This window comes from Drosophila nasuta, chromosome 3 (genome assembly GCF_023558535.2).
Source record: "Drosophila nasuta strain 15112-1781.00 chromosome 3, ASM2355853v1, whole genome shotgun sequence".
Taxonomy (NCBI): domain Eukaryota; kingdom Metazoa; phylum Arthropoda; class Insecta; order Diptera; family Drosophilidae; genus Drosophila; species Drosophila nasuta.
Window position 1 is genome coordinate 36,174,828 of NC_083457.1, and position 11,960 is coordinate 36,186,787.

Genomic DNA, 11,960 nt, shown 5'->3' on the forward strand with positions numbered 1-11,960 from the left:
CGACTGTGAGATACACGTGTGGTATTATTAACAAAATATATCAAATTAATATACCAAAAAAATAATGAAACATACTATATACTATATACTATTCTACTATACACAGGCTATGCTTTGTTATAGTGATATAGTTCATTTCAAAATACTATACTATAGAGTGCAATATATACCAAATCATCTAAAACCCGTAAGTAAGCGTTTTGGCTATTCTTTTTTGCTTTCTAAGAAATATAAATTTATATACCGAACTGTTTTATTACCTTTTATATTTAAATTCTTGATCTAACTATGTTGTATCTAATTTTAATATATTTTTATAAAGTTAGAAATTACACTATTCTTAAATTTTATGTGATTATCAACACATTTTAAAAATCAAAACCGGTTGAAAATGGCATAAGAACCATTTGATAATTGCTAGTCAAAAGCGCAAAAATTGCTAATGATTGTGGATGGCACACGCCGCTTGCCACTTGCCGCACGCTTGCAACTCGTTTGTGGCAGTTAGCGGAATTCTGACCCAGACTCCGACCCAGACACCGAGAGCTGAACCCAGAGAACTCGACCCCGTTAACTCGTTTGCAAAAATTTGTCAAAGTCAAAAAGTTCGAAAATTTTACATGCGGTCAACAAAATCAAATTAACTTTTAGTGCGAATAAATTTTGCAACCACAATACTCGAAATAAGTTTGAAAAATTTAATTTTAAATGCCGAACAGAGTTCGAATGAACAAGAGAATGGAAACAAGAGGGGAGGAGGGAGCGTACTCGTATAATAGGCCGATCAGCATCAATTAAGAAAATAATCCGCGCATTATGCGAATAGTATATAAATATTATTTGACAACAGGCAAGCGGCAAAAACTGTCGTCGAGTGGTCACAATGTTAAACACGAAACATAGAGAGACAGAGAGAGACGGAGAGAGAGAGATAGAACGATGGAGAGAGAGAAGGAAGTATTACGGTTTGGGGATTAAGGGACCATTATGCGAACATTTTCAACATATGCTAAACGAGCGAAAAAAAAAACCGACTCCTGAACCGTGTCATGTGGTTCGTTGTACTTAATGATGATGCTGCTGATGACTCCAATGCGGATGCGGACGTGAATGTGGATGTGGATACAGATCTGTGGATGCCTTTTGGGGGTCAGTGGCGACGACGGATGCTGCTGCCTGTTGATAATAATGATGATGTTGCCGCTGACAGGTGTTACACGGCGTATACATGACATTTATGAACTGCAAGGACACAAATGCAGCAGCAAGATTTTGTGCATTTGCAAAGATATTTTATTTTTGTAGAAAAATGTATTTTAAAACAATTCAAATTGTATTATTAGATTTTTTTATAAACATCACAAAATAAAATATATATAATATAAATTAAGTTATATTATATGGAAGGATGTTTATCATAAACAGTAAACCAATATTAATATATATTTTGAATGAAATAATATTGTTTTAAAAGCAGAAATATATAGCTTAAATCTATTCGTATAATATTCAAACAGTCAAACTAAAAGAAAATATATATTTTAAATGAAATCATGTTTTAGTAAAACATTTGTATTATAAGCAGCAAAACAATATGAAATTTGTTTAAAAATTAGTTCATGCTTTAAAAAGCTTTTATAAATATATAAATAGCAAAACAATATTCAAATATATTTGAAATTATTATTAGCAAAATAGTAATAAAATATATTGAAAATCAAATAAAATTATAGTAAAATATAATTAATATAAGTATTAATACAATATTAAAATATATTTAAAATCAGTACTTATTGTATAACAAGATTTTATAAATAGAAAAATAATATAAAAATATGTTTCAATATAATTTGTATTGGCAAAACAATATCAAAATATAATTTAAGTTAAAACAAATAATATTAAAAGATATTTAAAATAAATATCTAAACAATATCAAAATTATTAAATGCTTTTAATTACAAACAGCTAAAATCCATTGCGTCATTTACGCTCTCTGAATGTTTAAGAAATATTAATTTAATGTTTTTAATACGACCTGCAGCTGTTGGTCATGCATATTTTGTATTTCGTAGCTGATTATTAATGTTGTCTTCGTGTCAATAAAAACATCTTTTGGCACTATTAATTATAGTTTAACACAATTAATCAATATATCGAAAATCTATAATTGAAATTGAAATTTCATTTGCTAATTGTTTTCTCATTAAATTCAATTCAATATTAACATAATTGAATGTTGTTTTCATTCGCAAAGCAATTAATTGTGTTATAGTTTGTGGGAAAAGAATGAATTGTTTAAGTCATAATATTATTTGAGTTATTGACAGCTAAAGAATAAAGAGCGTTTAAATTCAACAAGAATTTAAAGCAATAAATAATATAAGTAATATACATAGTATGTAACATGAAGTATAGTATTTATTTATAGCGTATATATACTATTTATTATTAAGTACAATATTTATTTATGAATAGATTTCGAAGCGACTGAAACGAGTTTCAAATTGAAATAGTTTTAATACTTTGATGATTAAAGCAGCAATATTTTTACCAACTACATTCAAAAGGGGTTTTTTTAAGGGGGCTGCATTTGACCCTCATTTTGGATGTGAGATTGCAATTAAGCCACAAACGTGTTGCACTTGCGCTCTAATTGCATTTTGTGTGACTAAATGCAAAAATGTTGCAATTTATATTTATTTATACGCACAGCAGGCGGCCGACAAAATAAACAAGTTCAAAAACTTGGCAAAAATACCAAATGCACACACACACACGCACACACTTGAACATGTTGAAATGCATTTCAGTTTTCAGTTTTTGGCAAAGTGGCGCATTGAGGCATTTAACCAAATTCATCATACGCACCGTTGCACAGCTTGCACCTAAACTAAAATAACAACAACTTTACCATAAATTCGCATTTTGCATTTATTGTAAATCAAACCAACAGACCATGATACAGGTGAAAGGGAGATATACATACATATAATAATAATAGTTGGAGGAGTTGGGGCGATTGTTAGCTGGTTATGTATTTTGATGACCATAATGAAAAGATCAAAAGGCCATCAAATGCTCTCGTGAAACGTTTTATGAGTGTGTGTGTGCGAGTAACAAAAGCAAAATAAAAAAATATTCACAACAATTGCAGGCTAGTCAACACTTAAAACACATAAATATAGCAGGCAAATGACATAACAATTCAAAATTCAATGGGATTATCTGAATAACAATGCCAGTTTTCATGCTGTTCTCTGTTTTCCCTGAAAAAGTCAAGCTAAGAATGGCAATTTTAGAAGAAAGTTAAAATTTGAAAACCATAAAAATGTGAATAAAAGTTATCGATTGAAAGTTTGGCATTTATATTTATCTATATATTTTAATTGCCAGTTGTAAATGATATAAAAAAAATATTGCAATTTTACAAATAATTTTAAAAATGGGAGGAGAAGAAATGCTTGGCATTAATGATGGTATTATTTTAAAATATTCAAATTTATAAAAACAGTTTAAATTTTAACATAAAAGAATCAAATTGTGTGTCAAACGTATCGATTAAATCTTTGGCATTTATGCTTGCCATTATATTTTTATTGTTTTTAAAAAAAGTAAAATTTAAATATATAAATATAAATAAAATATATTTGAATAAAAAGAATATTAATTTTCCAAACGCATCATGGTCGATGCAAAACTTATTAATGTTGCTATATTATATATTTAGTATATTTTATTAAAAGTCAAAAGAGAATGTTTTATTTAAAAATATTTAATTGTTATAGAACATTCATCAATATTTTTCGCATGACATTTATACAAAAAAATTATTATAATTAACTTTAAATACTGTCCAAATCAGCTACAATTCATTATTAAATACTAAGAAAATACCATAATTCACTTAAAATACTGTAAGTAAGATTCAATTCATTATAAAATACTTAAAAAAAACCGTAATTCACTTTAATTCAGTATTAAAATACTCAGAAAATACTACATTGCACTTAAAATACTGTAAACTATGTATAATTAATTATCAATTAGCTTTCAATTAAAGTAAACTTTTTACCTAAAATGCAAAATAAACTCATTATTCGACTTACAAGCGATCTTTATGCAGCTGATAAGCTTTACAAGGATAAGCCACGGCACTCGACTAAGCAATTAATTGCGCTTGTTGAGCGCGCGAAAACTCAATTTGCTTGAAGTCCGCTCAACGAGTTTTCGGGCTGGTCGGGAACGTCAAATGCCATCAATTTGGCCAACAATATTCACGACAATTAACAAATTAATTGCCTACTTTGAGGCACGCTCGAAGCTAACACACACACACGCAAGCATACACACACCCATACACACTCTTACACAAATACACTCTTACTCATACTCTGCGATGCACAAGGCACAAGGCTGTGTTTACTGTGATGCTCGTAAGCAAATTCCCAATGGCGTCTTAGTTTTATGGCCAGCAAACAGAAGCAACAGCAACAACAACAACAACGAGCAACAACAACAACAACAGCGACAAGGACAAAGCGGACCACAAAAGCTGAACGCTAATGAAATTTCCAAGCTGAGCTGCCACAGCTCAGTTGCCCTGGGAGTTCAGCTGCTGCCCGGTAGGTGGCGTATTTGCAAAGCTTTTAATATAATGACACATTATCATGGGTAGCAAGTCAAAGGCGAGCGACAACAACACACACACACACACAAACAAGCAAGCAAACACACTCATGCAGTTGCGGAGTTACAAATGAGCAGATAACGCTGAGTAGCATCAGACTAGGCTAAGAAGATGAGCGGATGACAGACTGAGAGACAAGCAAAGGGAACTGAAAGCAGCAGAAACTCTGATAGCAACTGCGGCCAAGTTGCATTGACTGGTAATCCTTTGGTATTTGATATGATTATTAATTAATTAATTGATTTACCTTTATAGTTATTAGTTTGTAATAAGCATATAATATAATCCTTATGAAAATAGTAATAACTTATTTTCATTCACAATCAATGTAACAGCTTCTTTAGCTGCTAATAAATTATAAATATTGATAATATAAGTAAGAAATAAGCCAAAGGCCCCTACAGATATTGCTTTAGAAATAAGATAGTGTATAAATAAAAAAAGAAAAAAGTTCAAGCTAAGTTTGTACAATGAAAACCCCTTCGCATTTTATTGCTTAATACAAGACATATAAGCTTCTAACATTGTTTTCTAAGAATATATTTGAAAGTATTATCTTGAAATGTTTTTCTTAGAAAACTTACATGCCTATGCATTCATTATATGATTTAAGATATCTTCATTGACTTCAACAAACTTAATAGGTCTAAAAAAACAAAAACTTTAACACTCTTCAACTATAGGCAATATTGTAATATTTTTATTAATAATAATATGCGTTAATCTATGAAGTTTTTAATATTATTTTTCTTTTAACTTACATTATTATTCACTTAATTTAATCAGTAGAAGTAGAAAAGACTAAACTTATTTTCTTTTTTCACATATGTTCATTTTTTAAATTCATATTATTCATTCATATTTTCTAATAAAGTATTAAAATTATCAATAAAATGCATTTATAATGTAAGTATTTTAAAATATTTTAATATTTATTTTAGGTAATTAGAAATTACACGAAAAAATTCACCAATAATTAATTAAATTGCCTTAATCCTTACCTATTCGATTCAGAAGTCAGTATCGAACTTCTCTTTTCTCTTACTGATTGTGCAATAAAGTGTGCAATATGTTAAAGAATTATGCAGCAGACACTCGATATGTAAATAAATGTGGTGTTATAGCATTTTTGCCAGTAATACTTATTACGTTTCTTGTGCTGCACTCGACTCTCGGCTTTGTTGTTGTCTATTTTATATGTATTTACAGTCGATTTATTGCTATCGCATTTATTTATTTCCATTTGCTGCTGCTGTTGCTGTTGTTGTTGTTGCTGGCATTACGCATACGCCCCGTAAGTGGGCATTTTGGGTTCGAAGCGTTCACGTTGTGAAATGCGATTTAAATTGTCCAAAAAATGCAAACAAACTGCAAACGATGCGCTGCCCACTTCAGTGGCTGCTCTTCTCTGTCTATTGCACTTCCCTCTTCCCCTCTCTTCGGGTCTCTGCTGCATTTCATTCGCATTATAAAATATGCAACAGCAGCAACTCTTGTTACAACAATGACAGTATCAACAACGGTTGCAGCAACAACAGCAACAACAACAATAACTGAAATTGCCATCGCATCCATTTAATTTCATTTTAATGCACAGCATATCCTGGCAAGGTGTCCTTTACCCCTCTCTCCATCCCCCGCTCTTGCCTCTTGATCATCCGTCTGCCTTTGTCCTTATGCAGTGAGTAAACAATTTTGCCTTATCAAACAATCGAAATATTTGGGGCGTACTTACTGCTCTCTGCTCTGCCTACGGGGCGTGGCCAATTAAATGCCTCCGATTCAGTTAAATGCATAATTTTTCAAGAGCTGCACATTATTGTCATTATTGCTGTTGTTGTTGTTGTTGCTGGTATTATTATTATTGTTATTATGGCTGTCATTTGTATTTGCCCGTTGTCTGTGTTTGTCAAGTGTTGATCGTGTTTTTATGACTGCTTCACATGAATTAATGATGGCCAGTTAAACCAAGTGCTGAGTGTAGTTTCAATCGGCAGAGATAAGTTCAATGAATCTGTATTTTATGATTGAAGAAAGCCAGGGGAAATTTGGGAGCAAACAAATTAAGCGAAGATAGAAGTATGAAATTTTGTTGCAAAGTCGAATTGAATATTAAATAAGCAAATACATAGAAGATAAATATAGATAGAAGATAGATATATATATAGATAGGCCACAATGAAATGAAAGCCTAAAGGAAAAAAGTTTCTTTTCTACTTGAATAGAATACAACAAAGATATCAGTTAGAACATTTATATTATTTTAATAAATTTTGGAGAAGATTATGTGGGAGAAGGCAATTTAAATAAAGGAGGGTAAAAGTTGGTTGAGCAATCAAATGAAATATTTTAAAAATAAACAAATGTAACATGAAGAAAAGAGAATTAAATATAAAATAGTTTTCTTTTTAAACTAAAATACAAATCACTAATCTTAATAGTTGTTATGTTAGTTTTACATGAGGTATAAAATAGCAAAATAATAATGTTATACAATAAATTTATTCACAGTTTATTAGTTCTCGAAAATAAGTGCTTTATTGTAACAATGATTAAATTGTTTATTTAATAGAGTAACCAACTAATCGGAATTTATTTTTTGGAAAAAACACAAACAATTAATAAAAATAATAAATAAATACATAATTAACAAATAATTTAATACTATATCTAAATAATATACTGGTTAATAAGTTATGAAGTTTGGTTATTAGATTACTATTTCATTTAGTATGAAATATTGATTGAATGTGTTGAATTAGAATAATATTCGCCGTTAATTAGTTGCCGCCATGAAGTGCATTAGCTTGAGTAAATCTAAAGAAAAATAAAATAAAAAATATAAATTTATTTATTATATTAATACTAAATTTAATTATACAGTAAATAGAGTACTGGCTGTCGGGGCAAATACAGCTTAATAATGTGTAATTAACTACCATGTGAAATTAATTTAAATATTAAATATATTTTTGGGGTCCAATTATCTTGGAAGTGCAATTAAGTGTGGGTGCAATTTACTTGAGATTATACTGCAATTATTTTAAGTTGCATTTATGTTTTAAAAGCCTTCATTTAAAACGTGTTAAATAATTATTAAAATTAGCAATGCATTAATGATAGAATCTAAAGTATGACGTTTGTGTTGCCCTTAAACAAATTTAATTCACTTATGTATGTTAACCTCTTGTTTGTTTAAAATGTACTTGGACACTTGAAGCCATGTCTTTCGCTTGTGGCATTGTTCACTCATGACCAAAAATAAATGTGGATAATTGCTTTATAAATATAGCGCTCAAGTTTGCCAAAAATAGCAAGTGCAAAAACACTCAAAAGTTGCCAAAAAACTAAAAACTGAAGAAGAAAAAATGTATGCAAAAAGAATGTGTTGAAGCAATTGCGGATCTTCAAGAATTCCATTGGGGTTATGTAAAACATTTGCTTAAAACGTATTTCAATTACAAGTGAGCGCATTAAAAGTAATAATAAAGCATTACATAACAATGGGCAACAAAGTGATATGCTCGTTAATAAAAAAACTGAAGTGGCTCGAACAAAGCAGGAAACAAAACCAATTGTTTTTTTTTTTTGGCTATTGATGTGTTGCTGAAATGTGGCAATATTCAAGGCCAGAGAACGTTTTGAGTGTTCTATCGAGGTGCTTGAACTAAGTGGCTAACAAAATGCGTAGAAAATTGAACTCAACTTAGGAGAAGTTGCAGATATTATGGTAATATACTTAAAACTTTTATGATCCATTGTCTTGTAAGAATTAACCAAATACGGTAGCAAATTAAAAGCGAACTGTAACAGAAATATAACATCGCACCTTCACCTCTAAGATACACAAAAAAAACAAATGTATCTGAAGCCACTTGAGATGCAAAAACCTGATCCAAAAATAATAATTATAATCATAATCATAATTGTAGTCAAGTGCGTGGCCAGCTGAGAGTTAAGAGCTGAGAGCTGAAGGCGGACATCGTGCGGCCAAAAACGTCGATTGGTAGGTTCGTTATAGCCATCATCAAGTGGTTAATAGAGCTGAAGCTGACGCTGACCAAGCTCGCTTTGATGCGCACTTCACTTCTCAACGCTCGGCTCGAACTCATCTCAGTTCGCTTTGATTTCATTTCCATTCGTTTTGTTACTTCGGCTCAAAACCAGATTTGATATAGTATGAGTGTGCGTGTGTCTATGTGTGTGTGTGTGTGTTTAGACCACCGGCAAGAAAACAGCTGTGGGATGATCCCCATAATGTTTCGCTATAAATACGCTAAGCGATTTAGACCAAGACATCATTGGGTTCAATACCTACGACACAGTAACATCTTCAGTCAGTTCGCATAGTTCGATTCTACGAAGGACTAAAGCTACAGCATGGTGAGTGTCCTGCGCTGCTCAAAGAGTTGTCATTGAAGCACAGCTAATAAACTACAAAATACATACTTCAATTCTACAGTTTCCAGTTACAAAAAATCTTAAAATATATAAGTTGAATAAAAGTAAAATAAAGTTCTCATCAAAGAGTTGCTTAACTTAAAAGTACATTTAAATTGGTGTAATACAAATAATACATAAATTTAAAATAATATAATAATAATACATCATAGATTTGTGAGAGTGCAGCTTAAGAAAATCAAAGCTCTAAATAAAAATATAGAATGAGAAACACATCAGTTGAAAGTTTTATAGATTTTCAATAATTCTTCAAAAGAAACAATCAATTGATTGATTAGAACTTTCTTAAACTGATACTACTTTGCACATCAATCAAAAGACTCATAAATTTCCGCTACAATATTGAAAGATATTGAAGATATTTTCCAGATAATTTATGGTACAATTTCAAATCCTCTTAAAGTGATATTGTAAATTTAAATCTTACATAAAACTAAACTACGCCTTATCTCCAAAATAGTTTAGCAAAAGTAATGCTATTAATCTTAAAATCTCATAAATGTTATCAACACATTATTTCCACATTATAATCAAAAATTTCCCCTCTTCTTTTCCCCTCACAGAAACTCTTCATTGGCGCCCTCACCCTCTGCCTGGTGGCCTTTGCTGCCTCCCAGTCCGCTGATCCCGCCGTCGCTGATCCCTCGGTGGAGTATCTGCCCCCCCGTTGGCGATGAGGCTGCCCCTCTGTCCGAGGATGGTTACCGCTACAAGACGGTGCGTCGTTTGAAGCTGCGTCATCGCCGTGAGGTGCCCAGCCAGGAGTATCTGCCACCCAACCAGGAATATCTGCCCCCTGTTGATGCCGCTGAGATCGGTGACACTAAGGTCGCTGATGATGGTTACCGTTACAAGACTGTGCGCAAGCTGAAGCTGCGTCGCCACCGTCGTGATGTCTCCGAGATCGCTGAGCCCAACGCTGAGTATCTGCCCCCCGTTGAGGTTGAGCTTGCTCCCGAGCTGAAGACCGTTCTCGGTGCCGATGGATACCGTTACAAGACCGTCCGCAAGCTCAAGCTGCGTCGCCACCGTCGTGAAGCCGAGGCTGAGGAAGCCGCTGCCGCTGAGGCCACCAACGGCGAGTACTTGCCCCCCAGCTGAGGAACCTGCTGTTGCTGAGGTCAAGGCTGCCGAGGAGGGCACCGAGGTTGGCAAGGATGGTTACCGCTACAAGACCGTGCGTCGCATCCGTTACCGTTACCGCCATTAAGCTCACTAAGCTAGCTGACAACCCGAACTTAGGCACATTGAACCAAATTGATCCTGATAGTACATAGAGTTAATCAGGCGCAGCATCGAGTGAATTTCATTTCTCTTTCGCTCGCGTCTGATGCTCGACACAATCCCATGTACAACTCTCTTTTTTACAACGTTTTTAAATTAGTATTTCAACTGTCCCCTCCGAAGCATAAAGAATAATAAAGTTTATTCGCAGAAAATTTACATAAATCTTTGTTATTGAATGGGAAAAGATTTCTGAGCAAAACCTAAAATATTTTGTATTGCAAACAAAGCAAAGTAAGTAAAGTAATGGGTACAAAAATGTTTAAAATCCAATCCGAAAATATATCAGTACTTAACTTGAAAATCATTTCTTTACTTAAAGAAATTGTGCTGAAATGTTAATAATAAATTGAGAATATATTTTAGCACTTAATGAAAGTAAAGAAATTAAATACTTGATGAAAGTAAATTTAATAATTAGATATACATCTGGCAACCCTACTAGTGTTCATCTGGGCACACTGTCAATAAGTATCGATAGTTCGATACAATCCTTTTTGAAGTTAGAGTCTCTCCTAAGTTCTATGTTCAGCGCTAAATTCAACTGAATGCAAGTACGTAATGTACTTTTAATACATCAATAAAAATTTGTTAAAATCAAATTACATCAATATTTATAATGAAATAGAAAAATTTTTAAGTTCTTAACAATTTACAATAAAGTAAATTTTGTTTTTTGAAGTGGAAGATTTAAAAGTGTTAATTAATTTATATTATATTTATTATTATATTATAGGACTTAACTCGAAATATTTTTATTAGTAATTTCAGCACATTTCTTTATTTGGAGAATGGAAGTTTTTTTTCAGCTTGTAGTATAGAGTCAATTTAAAAACTTTTACATTTAGTTTTAGTCATGTTAAAAAGAAATCTTAATGAAAGCCAACTTTTTACACTTTTTTTTTTAATTGGTTTCTTACACTAATTTGGCATTTCCATCTACTCTTTATTACTACTCTTTAGTGCCAAATTACTTAATAGACTAATTTATAATTCATTTTTATTTTTTCGTAAAATTATATTATGATTGCCAGCCAATGCAAACTCCGCTGGATGAATACTTTTGAGACTTCTTTTCCTATATAGCAAACACCTGACAAATGGGAATAAGGCAGTACAACTCAGTATTTAATTTTGAATAAATTTCGCTGAGCATTCAAAAGCAAACAACTTAATCGCTTGTGTACTTGTTTTTAAGTCCATGGTCAAAAGTATTGAAATAAATTCGATTATTGGTCAAGTTGTATTGCCTGCCAGCTGTTTGATAAGCAAAAGCTTCGATTTTTTTATGTTAAGCTCATCAACATCATCATCATTATCTTTACGAGTAGCACTCTGTCATTTTGAGGCACTCAAAAATCAAATCAAAATGAAATTTTTGCTAAATTGCACATTAAAATACAGAGCGACCGAACGAAGCAAATGGAGAAAAACTGCACACAAAAAAAGCCAATGAGGGAAATGGGTACCAAAAAAACACAAAAAAAAAAGAAATCAGAGAAAACATAAGAAAAAAAGGGAATTG

The 11,960-nt window shown here is 31.9% G+C and overlaps 1 protein-coding gene across 1 annotated transcript; it reads left to right on the forward strand.

Annotated features, from left to right (window-relative positions):
* The first annotated feature begins 1,049 nt into the window (after positions 1 to 1,049).
* Positions 1,050 to 10,590, forward strand: LOC132788208 (uncharacterized). Its single transcript, XM_060795540.1, is given in 4 exon segments — positions 1,050 to 1,178; positions 9,715 to 9,810; positions 9,812 to 10,245; positions 10,247 to 10,590. Coding segments are annotated over 4 exon segments (774 nt in total). The 3' UTR covers positions 10,362 to 10,590.
* The last annotated feature ends 1,370 nt before the right edge of the window (positions 10,591 to 11,960 follow it).